Genomic DNA, 26,627 nt, shown 5'->3' on the forward strand with positions numbered 1-26,627 from the left:
CAGAGGGTTTAGCGGGACACAAGTAGCGTTACAATACAGAGGGTTTAGGGGAACATGTGATTAGCATTACATACAGAGGGTTATTAGGGCGACAAGTAGTTACAATACAGGAGGGTTTAGGAGGACAATGTTGTTACAATACAAAAGGGTTTAGGGGACAAGTAGTTACCAATACAGAGGGTTTAGGGGGACAAGTAGTTACAATACAGAGGGTTTAAGGGGACAAGTAGTTACAATGACAAGAGGGTTTAGGAGGAGAACAAAGTAGGTTACAATACAGAGGGTTTAGGGGACATGTTGTTAGCAATACAGAAGGTTTAGGGGACAAAGCTGTCTACAAATACAGCGAGGTTTTAGGAAGACAGTAGTCTACAATACAGAGGGTTTAGGGCAACGAAGTAGTTTACAATACAGAAAGGTTTAGCGAGACAAGTGTTACAATACAGAGGGTTTAAGGGAGAACAATTAGTTACAATACAGAGGAGTTTAGGAGGGACATGCTTGATTAACAATATCTAGAGGGTTTAGGGGACAGGAGTATTACAATATCAGCAGAGGAGTTTATGGCGAGACCTGTTGGTCAATACAGAACAGTTTCAGGCGAAAAGTAGTTAACAAATAACAGATGGTTTAGGGGGACAAGTACGTTACAATACAGAATGTATATTATCCCCAAATCGGGAAACAAGCTGATATTACAACTACAGAAGAGTTTAAGCGCTGGACAAGCGTATTACAGATATACATCAGAGGGTTTATTAGAGACGGACAAGTAGTTGCAATACAAGAGGGTTTGTAGAGGACAAATAGTTACAAATACAGTCAGGGTTCTACGAGTGACAAGTAGTTAATATTACAGAGGGTTTAGGAGGGCAGGCAAGCATAAGATTACAATACAGAGGGTTTAGGAGACGACAAGTAGTTACAATACAGAGCGGTTTCCATGCGGCGCACAAGTAGTCTACTAATATACAAAGGTTTAAAGGGACAAGAAACGTTAATTACACAGAGAAGGGTTTAGGAGACCAAGTAGTTACAATAACACCAAGTTTAGGGATTCATAGTCAGTTACAATACAGAGGGTTTGGGGACAAGTAGTTACAATACCAGAGCGCGCATAAGGACAGGACACCGTTGTTTAGCACTAACGCGATAGGTTAGGGGAACAAGTTAAGTATACATAACCAAATAGACGAGTTAGATTGACGGGGGCACAAATTGTTGTTACAATCCACAGAAGTTTAGGCCGCGCACAAAAGTAGTTACAAAGTACGAGGGGTCTTAGAGGGACTTTGATTTTAACAATACAGAGGCGTTTTAGGGGACAAGTACAGATTTATACTATACCAATGACAATGAAGGAGTTTAGTAGAAGGGACACTGTGTGACTCACTATATAACACGCACGAGTTATAAAGGGGACAAGTAGTTACCAATACAGAGGGTTTAGGGGAAGTAGTTTACAATACCTGAGGAGTTTTACGGGGACAAGTACGTATACAGGCAATACAGAGGGTTTAAGGATACATTGACACAAACGATACGTTATACAATACTAGAGAGAGGTTTAGGGGACACAAGTCCGTCAAAAAATGTTGTTACAATACAGAGGGTTTAGGGGACAGAGTAGTTACAATACAGAGGGTTTCAGGAGACTAAGTAAGTTTACAGATACAGAGGTGTCTTAGGGGACAAGTCAGATTTTACTCAATAAACCATCAGAAGGGATTTTAGGGAAGACAATTAAGTATACAATACGAGCAGGGTGTTAAAGCGGACAACTGTGTGTTCATATCGACAAGCATCAAGTACAAGAAGGGAGTTTGAGGGAAACAAGCTGAGTCTGAACACATACACAGACGGCGGTTGCTAGGACAGATATACACGACAAAGTAAGTCGGATATAGAATAGCAGATAGGGTAATTCATGGGGACAAGTCCGCTTTAATAGCGAGAGGTTTGACTGAGCGCAAAGTAGTTAATAACACAAGCAGGTTATGCTTAGATGACGGACAAGTAGATTACAAATATTACAAGAGGCTACGTTATAAGGACAAGTAGTTTACATACAGAGGGTTTAGGGGACAGTAGTTACAATACAAGAAGGGTTTTATGGGGACAAGTAGTTACAATACAGAAGGTTTAAGGGGACAAGTAGTTACAATACAGAGGGTTTAGGGGACAAGTAGTTACAAATAACGAGGGTTTAGGGGGACCAAGTAGTTACAATACAGATGGTTTAGGGTGACAGTGTTTAGAAACAGAGGGTTTAGGTCACAGATGAGAGACAACGTAGTTTATTCGATACAGCAAGAGTTATAATGAGGGACATGTTGATTAAGCAATACAGAGGGGTTTAGGGGACAAGTTTACAATACAGAGGGTTTAGTGGGACAAGTGCTTACAATACAGAGGGTTTAGGGAACAAGTAAGTTACAAATACAAGGGTTTAGGGACAAGTAGTTACAATACGAGAGGTTTAGGGAACAAGTAGTTACAATACAGAGGGTTTAGGGGACAAGTAGTTACAATACAGAGGGTTTAGGGGAAGCAACAATTAAAAGGATGATGAGTCAGAGGCTGAATGCGGATTTCACATGTATTGTGCCTAAAAGAGATGATATTGTGCCACCTAGTGGCTGTACTGTGTATAACACAATTTCCTTACTCAGAAACAGAAAAGAACATTGTAGCCCAGTGATCCCCAACCAGTAGCTCGTGAGTAACATGTTGCTCTCCAACCCCTTGGATGTTGCTCTCAGTGGCCTCAAAGCAGGAGCTTATTTTTGAATTCCAGGCTTGGAGGCAAGTTTTAATTGTATAAAAACTGCATAAAAACCAAGTGAATTACAAAACAGAGTCTCCTGTAGCTGCCAGTCCATATAGGGGCCACCAATAGCCAATCACAGCCCTTATTTGCCCTTCAGCCTCATGTTTGATGAGATACCGACTGGGCAAAATGAAACTAAAAATAAACTGAGTAGCAGAATTTTGCTTTCACTGATTCAGTTATACCACGGGGCACATACAATGGAATGATGGGTAAATGGGAGGGGCCTGTAGCAAGTGGCTTATATGGGATGCCCCGTGGCTAGTTCAGTGATGCCGGGTACTATCAGACTTGGACTGGAGATCTGTACATTGTGGGGCTGCTGTAAGAAGCCATAGACTATTTATTGGGCTGCTTGGGCCTCTGTGTACTTGAAATGCCAGGGACTGATTGGAATCCCAGTCCAGACCTGCCCCCACGTGATATATTACTTCTAGAATCAGCCCAAATCTTCCTTTTCTAACCTGTCATTCCTGATCGCTACCCTCCTCCATCAGTATCTCCTCCAAGTTAAAAGTTTCAAACTCGTGTTCCCCCTAATGGGCACCAGATGGCGCTGTAACGTTTAACCAAGTTCACTGGGGAAGAGCCAATCACGGCGCTTCCTTTTCCATTGATCCCATTGGCTGAGCCCAGACCCAACTGATATATTGTATCACATCAGGAACTGTCACTTCCTCCCATGCAATTCAAACATTCCTGCACCTCCCTTCAGCTCAAAATTCTGCAACCCAATTTATGACCCCCCTCCCCAAAGTTTGGAAAAACAAAGGATTTGAGGCGTTATATAGGGAAGAGGAAGGCCCTTTCTGGGAAGATGCCCCAGGGGGATGTAAGAATGTTCAGTTGCCATGGTAATGCACCCCAACTATTGGTTGTATGAAATGAAGATTTCCTTGACTACTTGCTGGTCAGACTGGTGGGAAACTGACCAGCAGGTGGCGCTGTTGTAACACAATTCATTCATATTAACAGTACATGTATCCCTTAATATCTTGCAATTGATAATAAATAAAGTAAATGACAAACTTAGAATAGCCCCTCATCCAGTTTACATATTTGTAAGGTTTACTTATCCTTTAACCCTGCGCCAATAAAACTTGTTGCTGTAAATCTCAGTGACACTGAACTCGGGGTCGGGAGTGAGGACTTTCATTTCCAGCCTGGAGGGAGTCGGAACGCCTTGTCTGCATTGAGATCAATACATTGGATCAATATTGGCTTTCTGCGAGATTGAACCATTATCCTCCTCTTATACCCAGTTATGTACTGGCCCAAACCTTCAGCCGGGGATGGGGGGATATTGTTTATACACAAGGGAGCTGCCAGATCATTTCTCAGTTCAGTAGGAGGGTGTAGGTTATAGGTGAATATATATAGTGAATAGTGAAAAGTACCCCCTATTGTAAAATATAAGGATATTATAATTAACAGAGGACCATATAAATGCAAGAGGCCGAAGGTCAAGGAACTCCAACGTTACTTCTAATATCCTCATATTTTCCAACAAGGCAAACTTTATTTATTATAATACACAAGTTTTAGTGAGTCATGTGACAAAAATGACATCACTACTCACCGCTTATAACTGATGACATCACTACTCACTGTTTATAACTGATGACATCACTAGTCACCTTTTATAAGAATATAATTTACAGGATATTCATGGCTTTTGAGTATTATATTGGTATCAAGCAACATAAAACTGTGGGACGGCCCATGATATTAAGATGATGTTCTCGTTTATAACTGATGACATCTCTACTCACTGTTTATAACTGATGACATCACTAGTCACCGTTTATAACTGATGACATCTCTACTCACTGTTTATAACTGATGACATCACTACTCACTGTTTATAACTGATGACATCACTAGTCACCGTTTATAACTGATGACATCTCTACTCACTGTTTATAACTGATGACATCACTAGTCACTGTTTATAACTGATGACATCACTACTTACTGTTTATAACTGATGACATCACTACTCACTGTTTATAACTGATGACATCACTAGTCACCGTTTATAACTGATGACATCACTACTTACTGTTTATAACTGATGACATCACTAGTCACCGTTTATAACTGATGACATCACTAGTCACCGTTTATAAGGATATCATTTACAATTCTGAGTATTATATTGGTATCAAGCCACATAAAACTGTGGGAGGGCCCATGATGTTTAGATGATGTTCGTGTTGGTGCTGAAATGATTTATTTCGGTTTGCTGGTTATTTTTCTTCCTCTTTTTGTCGATATCAGCGGAGGCATCAATCACAGCTGCACCCTGGTTTCCTCTGTCGCTCGCTCACCTTGCCAGGCTCTGGGTACAGCAGGGAGGCACATGGGCGTTGAGCTTTGGCTACAAGTGCAAAACAACAGGAAACCAGTGGCTGTAACTGGGTTAAACTGGTGCAGAGAGAGAGGATAAGCCAACAGGGTGGGTCACCCCATGGATGAACTTTTGCCCTGACATCGGTTTTAGGGTTGGAAGGGAAAAACGCCAAAAAAAAAGCAAAATATTCTCAGAAATACATAATTTCTCTAAAGGAGATGGAGATATAGTTGCCATGGTTACTTATTGGTGTTGTCCCCAGAGCTCACTCTCACATTGCCTCATTTCATTGGCTCTCGTGTTGCTATAGAATGTGCAGGTGTCACTTCCCATTGTGCAAGGACTGAGGTGCGGGAAGAATAAATGGAGCTTTCTCACAACTGGTGTTGCTCCATCTGCTGCTCTTGTGCAACTCTCACACAAACACTCACAACAACACTGTACCCAGGAACTGGCGATACCATGTCATAGGCTCAAATAGCAGCTGTTTCCCTGTACCCCAAACTTTGCTCCCATATGTATAAATACAAATATACAGAGAAGGAATGTTCTGGGCACACAATAAGCTATACCCTCATACTGTACTGTCTAAGGGAATCAATATGGCACCTCCCTCCTCCCATATGTATAAATACAAATATACAGAGAAGGAATGTTCTGGGCACACAATAAGTTATACCCTCATACTGTACTGTCTAAGGGAATCAATATGGCACCTCCTCCTCCCATATGTATAAATACAAATATACAGAGAAGGAATGTTCTGGGCACACAATAAGCTATACCCTTATACTGTACTGTCTAAGGGAATCAATATGGCACCTCCTCCCATATGTATAAATACAAATATACAGAGAAGGAATGCTCTGGGCACACAATAAGCTATACCCTCTTACTGTACTGTCTAAGGGAATCAATATGGCACCTCCCTCCTCCCATATGTATAAATACAAATATACAGAGAAGGAATGTTCTGGGCACACAATAAGTTATACCCTCATACTGTACTGTCTAAGGGAATCAATATGGCACCTCCTCCTCCCATATGTATAAATACAAATATACAGAGAAGGAATGTTCTGGGCACACAATAAGCTATACCCTTATACTGTACTGTCTAAGGGAATCAATATGGCACCTCCTCCCATATGTATAAATACAAATATACAGAGAAGGAATGCTCTGGGCACACAATAAGCTATACCCTCTTACTGTACTGTCTAAGGGAATCAATATGGCACCTCCTCCTCCCATATGTATAAATACAAATATACAGAGAAGGAATGTTCTGGGCACACAATAAGCTATACCCTCATACTGTACTGTCTAAGGGAATCAATATGGCACCTCCTCCTCCATATGTATAATACAAATATACAGAGAAGGAATGTTCTGGGCACACAATAAGCTATACCCTTATACTGTACTGTCTAAGGGAATCAATATGGCACCTCCTCCCATATGTATAAATACAAATATACAGAGAAGGAATGCTCTGGGCACACAATAAGCTATACCCTCTTACTGTACTGTCTAAGGGAATCAATATGGCACCTCCTCCTCCCATATGTATAAATACAAATATACAGAGAAGGAATGTTCTGGGCACACAATAAGCTATACCCTCATACTGTACTGTCTAAGGGAATCAATATGGCACCTCCTCCTCCATATGTATAAATACAAATATACAGAGAAGGAATGTTCTGGGCACACAATAAGCTATACCCTCATACTGTACTGTCTAAGGGAATCAATATGGCACCTCCTCCTCCCATATGTATAAATACAAATATACAGAGAAGGAATGTTCTGGGCACACACTAAGCTATACCCTCATACTGTACTGTCTAAAGGAATCAATATGGCACCTCCTCCTCCTCCCATATGTATAAATACAAATATACAGAGAGGGAATGTTCTGGGCACACAATAAGTTATACCCTCATACTGTACTGTCTAAGGGAATCAATATGGCACCTCCTCCTCCCATATGTATAAATACAAATATACAGAGAGGGAATGTTGTGGGCACACATTAAGCTGTACCAGTGTAGTGTCTGTATAAAGGAGAATATGAAGGGCTGCTGGTGGGGGGATGACATGACACTGGTTGATTTCAGTATCAATTCTGTCTGGCACGCAGTCAAATCTCGGGTGCTCGGCCTCGGGACGCTCATACGTAGAGAGAGAGATGGAGGTTGGTGGGTGCAGGGGGTGATCTCTCAGTGGGACATTCGTGCCAAGCAGCCTCCTCTGAAACTTGAGGTTTTTAGTTTGTGATGTGAGAGATGAGTAATGATAAATACAGTAACTGACAAACAAATGTTATCTCTAAGGTTTCAACTTCATTGCATTGTATTAAAGGGAAACTACACCCAAATACTCTTTTTAATGAGGCAAAAAAAAAATCATTTTTGGGTGGATTAACCCTTTAAATTACCCACAGGCCCCCGATCCACCACTTATACTTACACAGGCTTTCCAAAAACCTACCCAAGCCCCATACCCTAAGCCCTAAACCTGCATCTGGGTCTCAGAGAACAGCCCAGGAGCTGGAAGTACAGAGAATCAGAGCTCTGTACCTGGGTAAGTACTGGGGGAGATTGGATTCACTTACTCAGGGGGAGGTTCCTGTCTGACCATGGGAAAGAGAACAGCCCAGGAGCAGGAAGTACAGAGAATCAGAGCTCTGTACCTGGGTAAGTACTGGGGGAGATTGGATTCACTTACCCAGGGGGAGGTTCCTGTCTGACCATGGGAAAGAGAACAGCCCAGGAGCAGGAAGTACAGAGAATCAGAGCTCTGTACCTGGGTAAGTACTGGGGGAGATTGGATTCACTTACCCAGGGGGAGGTTCCTGTCTGACCATGGGAAAGAGAGCAGCCCAGGAGCTGGAAGTACAGAGAATCAGAGCTCTGTACCTGGGTAAGTACTGGGGGAGATTGGATTCACTTACTCAGGGGGAGGTTCCTGTCTGACCATGGGAAAGAGAACAGCCCAGGAGCAGGAAGTACAGAGAATCAGAGCTCTGTACCTGGGTAAGTACTGGGGGAGATTGTATTCACTTACTCAGGGGGAGGTTCCTGTCTGACCATGGGAAAGAGAACAGCCCAGGAGCAGGAAGTACAGAGAATCAGAGCTCTGTACCTGGGTAAGTACTGGGGGAGATTGGATTCACTTACCCAGGGGGAGGTTCCTGTCTGACCATGGGAAAGAGAGCAGCCCACGAGCAGGAAGTACAGAGAATCAGAGCTCTGTACCTGGGTAAGTACTGGGGGAGATTGGATTCACTTACCCAGGGGGAGGTTCCTGTCTGACCATGGGAAAGAGAACAGCCCAGGAGCAGGAAGTACAGAGAATCAGAGCTCTGTACCTGGGTAAGTACTGGGGGAGATTGGATTCACTTACCCAGGGGGAGGTTCCTGTCTGACCATGGGAAAGAGAACAGCCCAGGAGCAGGAAGTACAGAGAATCAGAGCTCTGTACCTGGGTAAGTACCTGACGGGAGATTGGCTACAAACATGTAATAAGTTGTAATATTAACAATTGGGGAATCTTTGTTCTATAAACTAATATAAAAAATAATATATTAAACCATCTCTGTGGGCTCCATCTGCAAAGGGGCTTATTGTAAAAGAAGTGTCAGCTTTATGGAGCAGTGTTGGCAGCAGGAGCTGGTTGTTGTACAGAGAGCTGTGGGCAGGACAGAGAGTGAATCTCAGGGAAGGAAGGTGACGGGGGGCAGGGGCACAGTTTGCAGGAAAGCAGAAGGAACCTACATTTTAGGGCTAAAAGAGGATCCACCTTGTGTGTCAGTAATGGGGCCGTCGCCTGGAGATTTATTGCTGACACCTCTTGGGCCCACACCACAAACAAATGCAGAAGCAGCACTGACCGCAGAGGGTGGTGACTTGGGTTTTTCATCTTTTTTTGGGTAAAGGAAACAAGAACAAGATGAGTCTCGCTGGAGGCACCGGGTATTCAGCAGCATCACACCCACAGCACCCACCCAACCCAATAACATCAGCGAGGGGCACGAGAAAAAGTCACTGGGTGATCCCTAAATCTCAGCACACTTATTGGTGAGTTTTATCCCCCATTCATCTCCCCTAATATATATCTATTTAATAATCCATCTCATGCCCATCATTACCTGCCCCATCCTGCAGCTTCACTCTTATATATGGCTGATCCTCATTGTAAGCAGCAGTCCTGTCCTGCTTTATGGCAGCTGAGATTCTAGTTATCTGTATAACAGAACATTCTGTCCCAGTGGCTGCACAGATCCTATCTGATCCCCATTGTAAGCAGCAGTCCTGTCCTGCTTTATGGCAGCTGAGATTCTAGCTATCTGTATAACAGAACATTCTGTCCCAGTGGCTGCACAGATCCTATCTGATCCCCATTGTAAGCAGCAGTCCTGTCCTGCTTTATGGCAGCTGAGATTCTAGCTATCTGTATAACAGAGCATTCTGTCCCAGTGGCTGCACAGATCCTATCTGATCCCCATTGTAAGCAGCAGTCCTGTCCTGCTTTATGGCAGCTGAGATTCTAGCTATCTGTATAACAGAACATTGGTGGGAACGGATGAAAAAACAAATAAATTGGGATGGTTTGCAAAAATAATGGTGTTTTTGTATCATTCATTGATAAAGAAATAGATGTGAGATGGGGGGATACACCCCTAGTAAAAGGAAATGCTTTGATCTGATATCACCAATTACCAGAATTCAGTATGTCGGGGCTGGTAATGATGACAGATTCCATATCTTTGGTTAATCAATTTCTAAGAAAAAAAAAACACCATTTCAGGCCCATCTGTAAATAGATATTCCCAGTAAAACAGACAATTTTGTGCCATACGAGTTCTACTGAGAATCTTTGTTTTTACACAAGGAGTTGGGGTGAACCCCCATATCTAATTAGAGAGGTGCTCGGCCGGGACATACAGTAAGAGTTTGTATAGAAGCAGAATGTACCGACATTTACACACTCAGCAAGAGATGCACCGACACTAAATACATTTACACTTTTAAGTCACTGATAAATCAGAAGGGAAATCAGAGGGGGTGGGAGGGATTTAATAGTAAATTTAGTGGAGGAAATGACTAATTGAAAGTGAAAAACACTGATTAACTTGCTTTGTGAAACCTCGCTCTGTGTTTCTCTGATTGTAGAATGTACCATTACGATCATCAGAGGGAGAGAAGTTGTCTGATACCGGCCAATCACCAATGACCTTCCTGGAGGTAAGAGAACATGGGTCCAATGAAAGAAATAATGCAGCGGAAGTCGGGGTCGGCTCTAGGCAAGTTGATTGTATTTGCCCCCATATAATCAGACATGGGCAGTGATGGGTCTATGGCAGAAAGAAAATATTTTTGGTTGTCTGGGTAACTGCACTTGATGCCACCTGTTATGCATGGTCCTATGAGGCTACTGTTTTTGTGAAGGTGCTCCCCCTTGTGGACAGAGTAAATGAGTGCAGGAAATTAAAATAAGCCTCTGTGGGTACCCTCAGGGCAGTTTTTAGGGGAGCAGTCCAGTGAGGACCCCTATTGCACCTAGTGTTAATCGTGAAGTGGCTAGGATTGGGTGAAAAAGTGGCAACCCTGGGTAACATTGACCTCCATTATGATTTGATTGTTTGTGGGTGGTTATGTAGGGTTGACAAGGTATGCTGGGAAATGTAGTCCAACAGGTGAAACATCTAACGACTGTCTTTTTATTCTTAGTAACCCCCCCCTGGCCCATCGAGGAGACGAACATGAACTTGGGCCACAGACTTCGCTGCTGGTCAGCCGTGGGCACGACGGTTCTGATAGGAACTCTCTTGTGGAGCAACAGCTTTGAGTTCATCTCTCTCCCTGGGGTCGGACAAGACTCGCCGGATCCACTCACCATCCTGATCTGGCACTGGCCTTTCCACAGCCCAATGGAACTTTCCGGGGACGTTTGCCTGGATCTGTACGGTATCCGGGGCTGCAGACTGACGGCCAATCGCAGCGAGTTCCACCAGTCCCACGTCGTCGTGTTTCACCATAAGGAGATGGGGGAAAAGGGTTTTCAGTTCCCGGCCAAGGATCGGCCATTGGGGCAGAAATGGGTCTGGGCCTCGTTGGAGTCTCCCAGCCACATGCACAGGAACATGGAATTGAACAACATCTTCAACTGGACCTTGAGTTATCGAAGCGACTCGGATATATTTGTGCCTTATGGGATGATGGTCCCCCAACCGGCCAAGGTGTCCAACTTCCCCAACAAGACCAGGGTGGTGTCCTGGGTGGTCAGTAACTATCGACGGTCTCAGGAAAGAGCCAACTTCTATGCCAACTTGTCCCACTATCTCAAGGTGGATGTTTATGGCACAGCCAATCGCAAGCCTCTATGCCCGTCCTGCCTCCTGCCCACCATATCCCGGTACCAGTTCTACCTGGCGCTGGAGAATTCCGTGCATCCCGACTACATCACGGAGAAACTCTGGCACAATTCCTTCCAATCCGGCGCCATTCCCATCGTGCTCGGACCTCCCCGTGAAAACTACGAGAAATTCATCCCGGCCGATTCGTTCATTCACATCTCGGACTTCCCTTCGCCCAAACATCTGGCCCACTTCCTGCTGTCTATGAGCAAAGAGCGGTACCGGAGGTTTTTCCAGTGGAGAGAGCGGCTGAGCGTGAAAACCTACAAGGACTGGAGGGAGCGGTTCTGTTGGATCTGTGGGGCCCACCCCTCCCTGGCCCAACACAAGGTTTATATGGACCTACACAGCTGGGTCTGGAACAGAACCAAAAACTAATTATAACAGTGGCGCAACTATAGAGGAAGCAGACCCAGCGGCTGCTTATTTATAGGGACACATGCAACTCACTGATGAGCCACAAAATGATATCACTAATCTAAACAACTGCCTAGTTGCTAGGGTAAATCAGACCATAGCAACCACCTATATTGCAAACACAAAAGCACCCTAAAATAAGTGGAAGAAGAACAGCCTATGGCATAGGGGAACTTTTCATTTTACTGTTTGCAGTTGGTCTTTTTTATGAATGTAACCAAGCACAAGGGGGTGGCTATACTGTGATACAAATAAAGCGCCTCAAAAAAAAAATTGTTTTTTGTTACTTTTCATGAAGTTCAAGTGCTGTCGAACAGCAGCGCAGCCTTGCTTTATGGCAGGGATTGTACATACACACCCCGATATTTGAGCAATAACCCCACAAGTCACACCCAATATGCAGATTTTCCTTTACAGAACTGCAGACTGGGGGTGCCTGGACCCAGCGTAACGAGGCAGGACTGGTACCCCAGTTATGAGTTTATGGTAATTCTACCCAAGTGCATAACTTTGCATTTATCAACATGTAGGGGCAGATTTATCAAGGGTCAAATTTTCAAGGTGATCGGAAAAAAAAAAACTTAAATAAAAAAAATGACAAATTGAAATTAAAAAAAAAAAACAGTCAAAGTTTTTAACTTGGGGTGAACAGGCTGTATTTAAATTGTTCGAATCAAAGTTACCGCATTCAAATGGAAGTACTGTATTTGCCCCAAAAAATTTAGATTTTTCAAAGTCCACCAAATGACTCCAAATAGGTTCTAGGAGGTCCCCCATAGGCTAAAACAGCAATTCAGCAGGTTTTAGATGGTGAATGGTCTAAGTCGAAGCTTTAAAGAGACAGTACATGACCAATTTAGATATTTGAATAGTCAATTTTTTTCTTCAAATTCAAATAGTATGTTGGACTATTCAATAGTCAAATTACACTAATAGCTTGAAAATCTGATTTTTAAATTCGAATTTTCACTTCGTCCGATAAATTTGCCCTTTAATTTTCCAGTTTGCTGTCCTGTTTTCCTCAAGTTTAGCCAAAGTCCATCCTGCGTGGGACTTATTTCTGCCCAATTTAGTATCAGCAAATGTAGAAAGGGTCCTTTCGACGTCCACCTCCAGGTTATTAAGTTTAAGAGTAAAGAAATTAAAATCTGACCCAAACAGAATGTTACCGTCTCTGTGTTAATGGACAATAAGGGGGATGCGGCTCACAAGAGCTTACATTCAGAAGGGGAAGAAAAGCCACAGACTCTGCAATGGAAGAATAAGGCAGTTTTTATTAAAGAATCAGTTCACACATCAGGTTATAGGAACAAAGCTCCGGGGATCTTATGACCCAATTCCCAGTGTTTAGTCGAAACATAAATCCGTTTCCAAGAGAAAGCTCTGGGCACTGACAGTTAGAACAGGCTCCATCTACAGGTCCTGGACGCAGTGCCTCCTAATCATCAATAACTGCAATATCAATACTATATGGATTGCTAAAGTCCTTGGTCTCCTGTAGAAACCTATAGCATTATGTAGAACGGGGGGGCGCCTTTAGATGCCCAGTCCCTTTAACGCTTAAAAAAAGGGTAAGCGCATCTACAGCATGAGAATTTTATAGGTGGCAGTTAGCATCAATAGAAGCAACAATCCCCTTGTATGTACCGTACTTATTTACTTCCCCTTTATTTTAGGTCAAAACAGGCTTCTCTGCTCACCAATGCAGGCAGCTGATTAACTCCCACAGTGCCAGGCAGGGAACGATTGCTCCTAATTGTCTCGTTATCTCCCTGGGTCCTTTCAAGGTACCGACCAACCCATCCCCCAGGGTCATTTCAGGGTACACCCCCTCCCCCCCCACACACAGCTTCATTGCAAATATAAAAGCAGGAAGACATTTAATGAAAATTCAATGGATATTCTGGAAACAGAAGAGTTACCCCCAAGAGCTTACAATCCATGCGATTGAGGAACAAAAACATTTCCCTGACAAACATTGGCACCCATAGCAGCACAGCATGAGTAACCAGAGGTATAGAAGCAGTATCTGTCCGGCTGTGTTTCTGGAGTCAGATCCAGCAGTGCAGACAGACACTATAGTTCTACCCCTGATACAATGTAGCAGAAAGAGTGGATTGGAGGAACCGACTGCTGTTCCATTGTATCCAGACGTTACACTATAAACCTATGGAAGATTATTAAAGCCTATGCCAGTCTCTTTAGTAGAAATAATCCCCCATCCCATAATGCAGTGCAAATTAACAAGTGCTGGTAATAGAACAGTCCTGCTCTGGGGACTCTTAAAGAACCATCCCCAGCCCTACAAGTACAACGATCAGGACAAGGGACAACATTCAATGTGGAGGACCCCAGATCCACGTTCCCTAAGCCAGAACCAAGGGCTGTAGTTCAACAACTGCCCCAACTCCTCCTCCTCCCATAAAAGAATAATAAAAGCACAATTCCCAGTAAGACCAGTTCAGCAGATTCGGAAATAAAATCAGTGGGCTCAGCCGGTCAGGACCCCCATAGATATCCCCGGAGCCATGTGAGGGAACAGCTCATTCCTGGGGAAGGGAGGTGGGTAGAAGGGGGCTCGGTTGGGGTGTAGAGAGGCCAATCCATAGTCCTGGGAATTAGCTGGAATGGGGGTGAAAGAAATGTGTTCTGATTGGATGGATCCAGGACTGGCACCACCCACAAACTCATGCCCCTTGGACATTCTGAACTTGCTCTTCTCCTTCTGCCGCCGGTTGCAGAACCAGACCCTCACCACCTAATGGGAAACAGGAGGGCGACTTGGTTACTACTGCCTCGGTTCTGTTTAAAGGAGAAGCAAAACCTTTCCCCAACCACATTAGACTCCCCAGGACAGCCCTGCGCCCTCTATACCTGAACACAAAAGGCAAAGTGATGCAGTAGGGTTGGTCTGTTCCTGGTTGGCACCCGAGAGCCAGGGACATGGGAGACATTGACTGTACCCCACTGGCCTCTTATTTCAAATCTACTGACGACGTGTGTGTCAGGGTGGATTTCCTGCTAATAATGAAGATTTAGGCATCAATACTAAACTTACATCTTTCTCCAGACTCAGTTCTTTGGCAATTTCCGTCAGCTCCCTGGCACCAGGTTTCTGATTGCACATGAAGTGGCCCTCTAGTTGGCCCTTTAGAACAGTATCAAAGCAGGTCCTCATCTTCCGCTTGCGGTTCTGCTCCTCAATCTGGGCCTTGTGGATCATCTAGAACAGAAAACAAACCCCATCATTAAGATTTATTATAGGGCAGAGATAGAAAGGCACCTGTAATGAGGAACCACAGATGGACCCTGCCCAGACAGAGGGGAAGGTGAGGGGCACATACAGAATGAGGAACCACAGATGGAGCCTGCCCAGACAGAGGGGAACATACAGAATGAGGAACCACAGATGGAGCCTGTCCAGATAGAGAGGAAGGTGAGGGGAACATACAGAACGAGGAACCACAGATGTACCCTGCCCAGACAGAGGGGAACATACAGAATAAGGAACCACAGATAGACCTTCCCAGACAGAGGGGAACATACACAATAAGGAACCACAGAGAGCCTGCCCAGACAGAGGGGAAGGTGAGAGGCACATACAGAATGAGGAACCAAAGATGAAACCTGCCCAGACAGAGGGGAAGGTGAGGGGCACATACAGAATGAGGAACCACAGATGGAGCCTGCCCAGACAGAGGGGAAGGTGAGGGGCACATACAGAATGAGGAACCACAGATGGACCTGCCCAGACAGAGGGGAAGGCGAGAGGCACATACAGAATGAGGAACCAAAGATGAAACCTGCCCAGACAGAGGGGAAGGTGAGGGACACATACAGAATGAGGAACCACAGATGGACCTGCCCAGACAGAGGGGAAGGTGAGAGGCACATACAGAATGAGGAACCACAGATGGAGCCTGCCCAGACAGAGGGGAAGGTGAGAGGCACATACAGAATGAGGAACCAAAGATGGAACCTGCCCAGACAGAGGGGAAGGTGAGGGGCACATACAGAATGAGGAACCACAGATGGACCTGCCCAGACAGAGGGGAAGGTGAGGGGTACATACAGAATGGGGAACCACAGATGGAGCCTGCCCAGACAGAGGGGAAGGTGAGGGGCACATACAGAATGAGGAACCACAGATGGAGCCTGCCCAGACAGAGGGGAAGGTGAGGGGCACATACAGAATAAGGAACCACAGATGGACCTGCCCAGACAGAGGGGAAGGTGAGGGGTACATACAGAATGGGGAACCACAGATGGAGCCTGCCCAGACAGAGGGGAAGGTGAGGGGCACATACAGAATGAGGAACCACAGGTGGAGCCTGTCCAGACAGAGGGGAAGGTGAGGGGCACATACAGAATGAGGAACCACAGATGGAGCCTGCCCAGACAGAGGGGAAGGTGAGGGGCACATACAGAATGAGGAACCACAGATGGAGCCTGCCCAGACAGAGGGGAAGGTGAGGGGCACATACAGAATGAGGAACCACAGATGGAGCCTGCCCAGACAGAGGGGAAGGTGAGGGGCACATACAGAATGAGGAACCGCAGATGGACCTGCCCAGACAGAGGGGAAGGTGAGGGGCACATACAGAATAAGGAACCACAGATGGACCTGCCCAGACAGAGGGGAAGGTGAGGGGCACATACAGAATGAGGAACCACAGATGGAGCCTGCCCAGACAGAGGGGAACATAGAGAATGAGACATAGGGTACCAGCCAATAACTTACCTCCTGTAGGTTGTCATTATTCTCCGCCTCTCCCAGCCACTGCTCCAATAGGGGTTTGAGTTTACACATATTTTTGAAGGTCAGTTGCAGGGACTCAAAGCGGCAGATAGTCGTCTGGCTGAACATCTTCCCTACAGGACAAGGTAAAGCTGCCGTCATATGGACCCAATACATCTGGCAGTCAGTGAGTGCGGCCCTGGGGCCAATCACATGAACACTATGTGGCTGAACATTGCCCAGAAGAACCCAGCTCCCCAATATCCAGTCTTTAAGCCCAGGAACAGGGGAGCAGGGCAGTTCTGGGGAGGCTGGTCTTAAAGGAGAAGTAAACCCATATTGTGAGTAGAGAGTCACTCCTGAAACAAAACCATTGTGGGGCAGGATTTACTCTGATTGATGAGAAAATACGTCAAATTTACCGTATAATATTCCCAGGGCGTGGCCAATGTCTCCTTGGGTATAACCCAGTGCCACCCGCTTCTGTTTCAGCTCCTTGGCAAACTCTTCCATCTCCTCAAGGGTCATTCCATCCTGAATGAGAAACAAAACTACAAGTTACTGACCCACAATAACCAGACTGCCCCATATAAGAACCAGTATGGCAGCTCCCTCCCATATGCAGAAAGTATTTTGTAGACCAATTAATAGAATTTAAAAAAAAAAAAAAAAAAGTCTAAATATCAGTGAATAATGCGGCTCCTACAATAGTCGCCCTGTAACATATGGCGTAAGCAGCACAATCCCTAGGGACCCCAAATCAATGAACCCCTCCAGGTGACTGACTCATTTGGAAAGATCCACCTGATTTTTCATTGGCCCAGCTGGGCACCCCTGAGATACTGGGGAGGGGGGACATAATTAGGGGAGAGAGGAGGCTCAGAATGACTGGAGTCAACACAAAGTAGCAAAAAAGTCACATCTCAGCAGCTGAAACTGCAAAGTTCCTACAGTCACATTGTAGCACCTGCTACTGCCCGTGACCCATTCCATGTACGGAGCAGACTCGCTTTTCTGCACTGTCAGGATAAATATCAGACTCGCTTTTCTGCACTGTCAGGATAAATATCAGACTCGCTTTTCTGCACTGTCAGGATAAATATCAGACTCACTTCAGAACAGAAGGGGATTTGTGGTCTGGACATGTATATGACCCGGCTCTGGCATTTTATAATAGGTTGGTCATAGCTGTACCCCCAATCCCCCACTGTGTCGAAACCTCTGCCCTCCACATTAGATACACTCCCCCTCCCCCAACATACCCAATTATATAGGGACTTACATGACACGATACATGGACAACTCTGCACCCCAACTTCCCAGCGAAAGGGAACTATGGCAGCTCCCTATAAATATATAGAGAGCTGCCATAGTTCCCTTTCGCTGAGAAGTTGGGTGTTATATATATATATATATACATACACACGTATACTCTATGGTTATATGTCCATAATGGCCACTTACCTCTTCAGTTCCAGGGCCACATGAGGCATTATTAGGAGAGGGACTACAGAGACCTCTTTCTGCTCTACTGGAGATGGCACTGGGGACCTCCTCATCCTCGGTGTTGGACGCCCCACTCCCTAGCGAGGCCGTTGGACTGTGACGAGACTGTTGGGGCTTCTCATCACCTCCATCAAAAAGAGTGTGAGCTTGGTTGGTTAGGTTCCCCTGCTGCCAGGAGGGATAATGCCAATATTGGGCAAAGGAAGGCACCAGGGGAGAATTGGGGGAAGGGGAACTGGAGGACCTCCCTTCACTGACAGAACCATCCTCCTCAGTTCTTCCCTCTGGACTTGGATCTCCAGAACTGTTGGAAGCCGTCTGGTTAGAGATCTGAAAGTGAGGGTACAGGTTCCAGTCAAAGGAAGCAGCATGGCAACTCCCCGGCGTTTCTTCCTCATGGGCACCAAATTCTGATTTTATAACAGGGACATGGAAGAACGGCTGCGGGTAGGACGGGGCATTGTAGTTGCCCAAATACTGGTAATTGCCCCCGTCTTGCACCACTCCTGGGCTGTAGGTGAAGTTGGGGAAGGAGGTTTGGCTGTACAATATGGGCTGGTCCATCTCCAGCACTTGCTCAGGCCCAAACTACCAACTCTTCCAACCCAAGGCCTGGGAATTAAATGTTCAGAATGACCTAGGCGCTTCCCAAATACAGAACCACAAATGAATTAGCAGCACAAAAAAGAATCCCCTAAACCAGCAAGTGCCTTGGGTTCTGAGACTGATATAAAGCCCACAGGACGGGCCCTAGGAACAATTATAGGTTCTGCTCTTAATTACCTTCACATGGACCCACTAATTAATCTTCTCTCTCATTGGCCAATTTCACACCCTTTATTCCCCCTATCAGCTGCAGGCAATTCATTTAACCCATTGAGTTCCTGGGATTTAGAAGTCTGATGAGTGCTGAATTTTAACCCCTTTTTGTCTCATGGATACAACAAAGTAAAAAAAAAAAAAAAGAGGATTCTGGGAGATGTAGTCCAAAGGCTGTCAATCTCTACTGGCCTGTAGAGCACAGGATAATGCCCAGATCATCCTTTTAACTGGGAATACCCAATAATAATACATGTTACAGGGCAGTGCATTTCTGTGACCTGTCATTAGTATTAGGAGGAATCCCAAGATTGGGTTATTACCTCTCGAATGAGTAATGATCAGGGGTGTGCGGCTCAAGGCGCCTTGGCTGTGGTTAGACTACAGCTCCCAGCATGCCCTACCAAACTTGGGAATGTAATAAACGACATATCCCAGAATCTTTCATTAAAAGACTACTCTATAAAGAATAAGGTTAAGAAAGAATTCATGGGACAGGGTTATGTTATGCAGCTATTAGTGTAGTTCGTCCCACTATGAGTGAATGGAGCAAATCCGACCTATAGAAGGCAGAAGAGAGATCAGATTAAGGAACAGCCAATTCATCTATAGGGGAGCGCTAATCCCACTTCTCAAGGCAGCTTTGTGCTTGGACATGAACTTTACTTAAATGTATTTGTGGCGCAGGCAGGGGACCAGCCTCCTCTTTGAAGAGTGCAGCCTCTACCCTTGGGAATTTAGAATCATATATTTAGAAACATTGGGGGAACAGTCACTCTGCTATAGTTCCAGGGGTACCCAGGGTACAAATAAACACTCACCCCAAATCTCCCCCTAACTGACCTTCAGACTGGGCCCCCTTAGCTGATAACAAGGTTACAGATATATAGAAACATTGGGGTAACAGTCACCCTGCTATAGTTCCAGGGGTACCCAGGGTACAAATAAACACTCACCCCAAATCTCCCCCTAACTGACCTTCAGACTGGGCCCCCTTAGCTCATAACAAGGTTACAGATATATAGAAACATTGGGGTGTCACCCTGCTATAGTTCCAGGGGTACCCAGGGCACAAATAAGCACTCACCCCAAATCTCCCCCTAACTGACCTTCAGACTGGGCCCCCTTAGCTCATAACAAGGTTACAGATATGAGTTCAGTGTGAGTACAACTAATTAAGGGAAAAGAGAAAACAACACACACATATTGTGGCCTATTCCTTACAGAAAACATTGTATATTATATATATATAATAAGATATACTCAATGCTGGGGCTGTTGCTCAGTATGTTAGAGGGTGCCCCCCACAGCGTAACTTTGGGTCTCTGCCCCATTGTGAAATAAAGAGGAAAAAGAGTAACAAAAGTTGAAACAAAAAAGTCTTCTTTTAAATTCCCATAATAAAGACTGAGCATCACACCCATTCACTGCCAAACTATCCTGTCTCACCTTTACACAATAGAAGTGTTGCACCGGTGGAAAAAACAATGCAGTGTCATGTTGTGGTTTCACACTTTTCAACAATGATGCAAAGTCACACCCAGCCCAGAGAATTTTCACACTTCTACAATCACACACTCACTCATACACAATGATTTGCTTTGTCTCACCTGGAACTTTGTGCCTTTATATGGTCATAGAACAACCCCTCAGTGACTTCTAATATCCTTATCATTTACAGTAGGGGGTACATTATCCCTTATAATACATGAGTGATACTCAGAGTTCCCTGTATAACTCAGCCTGCAGCCTTGTGCCTTTATATGGTCACAGAACAACCCCTCAGTGACTTCTAATATCCTTATCATTTACAGTAGGGGGTACATTATCCCTTATAATACATGAGTGATACTCAGAGTTCCCTGTATAACTCAGCCTGCAGCCTTGTGCCTTTATATGGTCACAGAACAACCCCTCAGTGACTTCTAATATCCTTATCATTTACAGTAGGGGGTATATTATCCCTTATAATACATGAGTGATACTCAGAGTTCCCTGTATAACTCAGCCTGCAGCCTTGTGTCTTTATATGGTCACAGAACAACCCCTCAGCGACTTCTAATATCCTTATCATTTACAGTAGGGGGTACATTATCCCTTATAATACATGAGTGATACTCAGAGTTCCCTGTATAACTCAGCCTGCAGCCTTGTGCCTTTATATGGTCACAGAACATCCCCTCAGTGACTTCTAATATCCTTATCATTTACAGTCGGGGGTATAATACATGACATAAAACATAAGAAGACAAAAGACAAGGATTGGGTTTGGGAATGCGAGTCATTTCATTGCAATCTGGATAATATACATAAATATACGCTTACATCCTGGAAGCATAAAATCTCTTTAAAAACAAAAGGTGAAGGGGAATTCCGGGAAGAAGGAATATTTACAGTGCATTTATAATACAGTGAGGAACATCCGACTAATAGGATCCCACAGGCCGTGCAGACTGACCGAGTACAAGATCTGAGGGCAACAAGCCTGAAACATTGGGGTTCGGGGAGTCTGCTTGTATATATGTGACACCCTAACAACTCAGGGCTAATGAAGGAAAAGATAAACCAGTTAATAAATTAAATGGACGTCTGTCAGACAGTGTATTGGGGTGCAGGAGGGGCATTTTCCAGCACCAGCGGCTGTTGGAGATTTGGGGAAAAAATAAAAAGGCTAATTTTCTTTCCATGGGGATATAGGGTTTTATAAAAACTTTAGTCTTTATAAAAAGCAGGTGATGGAAGCTGAAGAGCACCCACTGATAACAAAAGAAATTGGTGAATCATTAGTCTCTATGGAAGTTTCATCTTCAGCCAATGTGGCCCCCCATGGCCATTCCGTGTGGCACCGTCTGGGGGAACAGGTCGTTTTTGTGGAAAGCCGAGGCGTAAATCTGCGGAGCTGCCATGTAACCTTGCGGGGTCACCACCTGCTGCAGCGCATAGTGTCCAACAGGGGGCGACCCCATGGTCTGTGCAACATCGTAGCCTTCGCCGTCGTTCTCCTCAACGGTGGGCATTCCCTGGCGCTTGCCTTTCTGCCGCCGATTGCAAAACCAGACCCGGACCACCTGACGGGTGAAAGAGAGGCAAAGAGTTCATCAAAGTGCTCCAGTAGACCCTTGTGTGTTCTCTAGTTCTGACTCCTGACACAATGTAGCAGAGTTTTAATGAGCCGGTACATTGTTTCACAAGTCGGAAGCAGCAGAGCAGAGGAATACAGCAAGTACTTACATCTTTGTCCATGTTCAGTTCCTTGGCGATCTGCACCATCTCCTGGGCGCCCGGCTTGGGACATTTCATGAAGTAACTCTCCAGGGTCCCCTTCACTATATTCTCTATGTTCGTCCTCCTTTTTCTCTTCCGTGTTTGGGCAATGACCTGCTCCCGGTTGATCAACTGAAATAGAAATTCATTAAGCAAATGACTACGAATGCACCGAATCCCACTATTTTGGATTCGACCGAATCCCCAAATCCTTCGCCAAAGATTCGGCTGAATATTGAACCTAATTTGCAGGGTGGGAAGGGGAAAACATTTTTACTTATGACAAAAAGTCACGTGATTTCCCTCCCCATGCCTCATTTACATATGCAAATTAGGACTACGTTCGGCTGGGAAGAAGGATTCGGCCAAATCCAAATCCTGCAGAAAAAGGCTGAATCACAAACCGAATACTGGGTTCAGTGCATCCCTACAAATGACCAACTGCAAGAATTATTCAAAGAATGGCCCTTCCCTTGAAGCTGCCATACTGCTGGTCACCACTAGGATATTCTAAATGAACAAAAAGCAATCTAACACTAGGTGGCGCTGTTGAATGAAATGAAAGAATGTCTCACCTGAGCCAAGCAAGTCAGCAGTACCACTTCTTAGTTAAATAAGTTCCAAGCAGTAGGGAGGAAGGAAAGTTTGGGACATATAGTTTTCTATTCGCTCACACTGAACCAATATGGCAGCTCCCAGCCACACGTTATTGCTCTCTTACCTCCTGCAGGTTGTCGTTGTTCTCTGCCTCCACCACCCAGCGCTCCAGGAAAGGTTTCAGTTGACACATGTTCTTGAAGCTGAGCTGCAGCGACTCGAAGCGACAGATTGTCGTCTGACTGAACATCTTGCCTGTGGGACAAGGGTACATAGAAACATTAAAGACCACTCAGCTCAGATCATGGGGAATGAGAGACCCTGATTTTAGTTTGGGGGTGCGACACTTACCATACAGGACCCCGAGTGCGTAGCCAACATCCGCCTGTGTGTAGCCCAGGGACACTCGCTTGTGCTTCAGATCTTTGGCAAACTGCTCCATTTCTGATTCGCTGGGAACCTCCTGTAAGAACAGGAAAGGGTTAAACAAATTTGCCAACTGGGTCGTGCCCATCCCATTCACCCTCCTTATACCGGACACATACAACCTGCCAACATTGCACTTGAATTGCTATGCACACAGCATGGCTGCACAGAAAGCATTACAGCCTGCAGTGTGTGTGTATTAAAGAATAAGTCACACATGGGTACCAGGATCTGACCAATAACAGATAGCGCTTAAAGGAGAAGAAAAGGCTAAAAGTAAGTAACTTTTATCAGAAAGGTCTATATAAATACACCAGTAAAACCTCAAAGTAATGCTGCTCTGAGTCCTCTGTCAAAAGAAACAGCACATTTCTTTCCTTCTATTGTGTACTCATGGGCTTCTGTATCAGACTTCCTGTTTTCAGCTTAAACCTCCAGGGCTAGGGCTTGAGCATGCTCAGTTTGCTCCTCTCTACCTCCCTCCTCCCATCTCTGCTGTAATCTGAGCCCAGAGCTATATGTGAGCAGGGAGAGATGCAGGCAGGAAGTGATGTCACACCAAGCTAATATGGCAGCTGCTATACTAAACAAACAGAGATCTTCTAGAGCTTTTTACATTCTACAGAATAAATATAGCATTTTATCTTGCACTATTGCAGCTATCTATTGGCAATAAAATGCCTCCGTAGCTTTCCTTCTCCTTTAACTGGTTACGTGTTTACTTACTGGTTGCCATGGGTTACTGCACTTGTGCAAACTCTGTGCACTTACACATGGGGCACATGCTGAATTCAAACAATACTGATCATTTAAATACGAGGAGAACTGAGCTCAAGTGTGATTATAAAGAGGTATACTGCCCCTTTAACACTAGCACCTCTATAAATGGGAAGGGAGAATAAGTGTTTCTTAAGCATCCCCCCACTTCCTGTTTGGGAAGTGGGGGTACATTTGGGATATATTCACCCCCTATCCTTTTCATATGATTCACAATATCACTAAGGGGAGAGTTGAAAAACACAAAACACCAACTGAGCAAGTTTATAAAATAAAACACTTTAGGGCAAATGTAGAAAGACAAACGGGAGAAACTCGCAACATTGTTACTATAAAACATTCCCACAGAAGTCAGAGCCCATTACAAACCACTGTACTTAGTTCTAATACCTCCAACGAGAAAGTTTAGGATTCACTTACCTCCTCATTGTCGCTGGATTGCCCCCCATCAAGCATCTCTCCATTAGGGATAGTGGTGGCCCGTTCATTAATTGCCCCATTGGGGGAGTTGGTGCTGCTGCATCTGCTGCTTTCCATACTGGAGGTCACACAGTCTACTGGGGTATTGGGGCTTTGGTTTGCTGGGGTGGGGTAGGTGGTGTTCCCCGGTAGGCTGGTGTTTTTCACAAGAGTCTGGTTGGGCATTGGGTTGATGTTATTGCCCGGCGTGGGGTTCACTTGCCAGAAAGGGGCGCCAGTCCATGCGTTGGGGTAGTAGAGAGAGGGATTAGGGGGGCTGGGGTATTTGGGTTCTGGGGACTCTTCTCCGCTGTCAGTTTCATGGACAACCTCCTCTTTGACCTTAATCCTGGAGTCGCTGAGAGTCGGACTTGGGGCTCTGGGCGGATTCCCTTGCTGGTTGTTCTCCATCTGGACCTGGTGATCGAAAGACGCCAGCGAGTTCCAGGGCATCACAGGAGTCGTACAGTCCCCCATACCCTGAACTCCAGACTCTCCGTTTTCCGATTTCAGCGTAGAGAAGGCGAAGGAGAAGGGCTGGGGGTGTCCTAAACCCGTGTAACCCCCAAAATGACAGTTGGCGGGATCCTGCATGAGTCCGGCGTTGAAAGCGAAGGCTGGGAAGGGCTGTTGGCTGTACATGGTGTCCAAGAGCTTGCAGTCAGATCAGCTGAAGCCTAAAACCACCAGCACTGACCTTGTCACGAGACCGAAGTCCAAGTCCTTGAGGTGCAGGAAAGCAACAAGTGTAATCACTCTGCCATCCTTGCAACGGGGCTGCAACCCTGGAACCTGGATGGGAGGTGGGTCGGTTTAAGTGAAAACTTCCATAAAAGTCTCTTTTTAGCCAAAGAAGACGAAGTTGAGGCTGCGGGGGCTTCTGTTTAGCAGGGTCGCATCTCAGGAGGCTTCGCGGAGAAGATGAAGTTCAACAGGAAGGACAAGTGTAATGAGTCGGATCAAGTCTAATCCCCATCTCTGGATAAGGGACTATTTACCCTCAGCTCAGGGCAGCCTGGCCCCGCCCCCGGATAGTCATACTAATTGCCCTCCACATTCATTGGCCTCTTTGAAACAAATAAAGCCACCCCTCCAACTGCGGGAGGTAAATACACTTTTTTAATTATTTTTTAATTTTTTTATCAAACTTTGTAAAAAAAAAAAACAAAAAAACAAAAATGAAATTTGAAAGGAGATAAGTGAAAGTTGTATTTGTGTAATGAGTCCAACATCCTAGTGGAAGTGGCCCTGACACACATGAGCCTGGGCATTAGCAAGTGGCTACTATATGCACATACATAAATACTGCTCCTCTGCCAGGAACATACATGGCTACTGCTGCTGTTGGCCCATTACATCACCATATTACATCACCATATTACATCACCATATTAAATACTCAGCAGGTCTTTCTTTCAGACCCTGATTGCTCCCAACTCTCCCTTGTTGACCAGGGGCATGTGCAGGGGGCAATTTCCTAACTGTCACATGCCATAAAGCCATTTGCATGTGGCCTTATTCCAGGGGGCAAGTGCTTCAGTTTAACATCAATCCGCCCATTGAAATAACATGCTCATTAATGGCAAACTCATTGCCTCATAAAAAAAAAACCCTGATTGGTCGGTACAAAGAGCGCTGATAATAGGTCTCAATATTGTCTATGGGGCAGGCCACACTGGCTGCAGTTTTATCACAGACAGATTATTGACTTTGCCTTTGAGTTCTGACTCCTGCTACATTGTATCTATAGAGAGCTATACTAAAGGCTTTCAATTAAATAATTACAAATAGGGGGGTAGAGGTGACTTAGTCTCCCCATAAGCTGAAGCACTCATCTCTGGGGGGATTTAGTGCCCCCATAACCCCTTGTGAAGCCTTCCATAAACAAGCCGCTCTCGATGGCACTTTGTCTATTTTACCTTGATTCTGACAATTGGGCTTCATAAACCCCTAAAACTTTTATGTGAGCACAATGCAGCCCTGTAATGTGTCTGCAGTAAAAGCTCTGCTATAAACC

The 26,627-nt window shown here is 45.1% G+C and overlaps 3 protein-coding genes across 3 annotated transcripts; 1 reads left to right on the forward strand and 2 right to left on the reverse strand.

Moving 5' to 3' along the window:
* Nucleotides 1-8,888: 8,888 nt before the first annotated feature.
* Nucleotides 8,889-12,300, forward strand: fut7.L (fucosyltransferase 7 (alpha (1,3) fucosyltransferase) L homeolog). The gene is made up of 3 exons (XM_018229423.2): nt 8,889-9,268; nt 10,364-10,435; nt 10,922-12,300. Exon 3 carries the CDS (start codon nt 10,954-10,956, stop codon nt 11,983-11,985), a length of 1,032 nt encoding a protein of 343 aa, XP_018084912.1. The 5' UTR covers nt 8,889-9,268; nt 10,364-10,435; nt 10,922-10,953; the 3' UTR covers nt 11,986-12,300.
* Nucleotides 12,301-13,280: 980 nt separating this feature from the next.
* On the reverse strand, nt 13,281-18,993 carry pou5f3.3.L (POU class 5 homeobox 3, gene 3 L homeolog). The gene is given in 5 exon segments (NM_001088114.1): nt 13,281-14,782; nt 15,083-15,247; nt 16,766-16,896; nt 17,185-17,296; nt 18,227-18,993. Coding segments are annotated over 5 exon segments (1,281 nt in total). The 5' UTR covers nt 18,833-18,993; the 3' UTR covers nt 13,281-14,515.
* A 2,356-nt stretch (nt 18,994-21,349) lies between these two features.
* On the reverse strand, nt 21,350-25,569 carry pou5f3.2.L (POU class 5 homeobox 3, gene 2 L homeolog). Its single transcript, NM_001086363.1, is given in 5 exon segments — nt 21,350-22,155; nt 22,319-22,483; nt 23,073-23,203; nt 23,300-23,411; nt 24,572-25,569. Coding segments are annotated over 5 exon segments (1,350 nt in total). The 5' UTR covers nt 25,253-25,569; the 3' UTR covers nt 21,350-21,894.
* Nucleotides 25,570-26,627: the final 1,058 nt, after the last annotated feature.

Source organism: Xenopus laevis, chromosome 8L (assembly GCF_017654675.1).
Source record: "Xenopus laevis strain J_2021 chromosome 8L, Xenopus_laevis_v10.1, whole genome shotgun sequence".
NCBI classification, from domain to species: domain Eukaryota; kingdom Metazoa; phylum Chordata; class Amphibia; order Anura; family Pipidae; genus Xenopus; species Xenopus laevis.

Coding starts and splice junctions, on each gene's coding strand:
- fut7.L (XM_018229423.2), top strand. CDS start 10,954: ATGAACTTGGGCCACAGACTTCGCTGCTGGTCAGCCGTGGGCACGACG.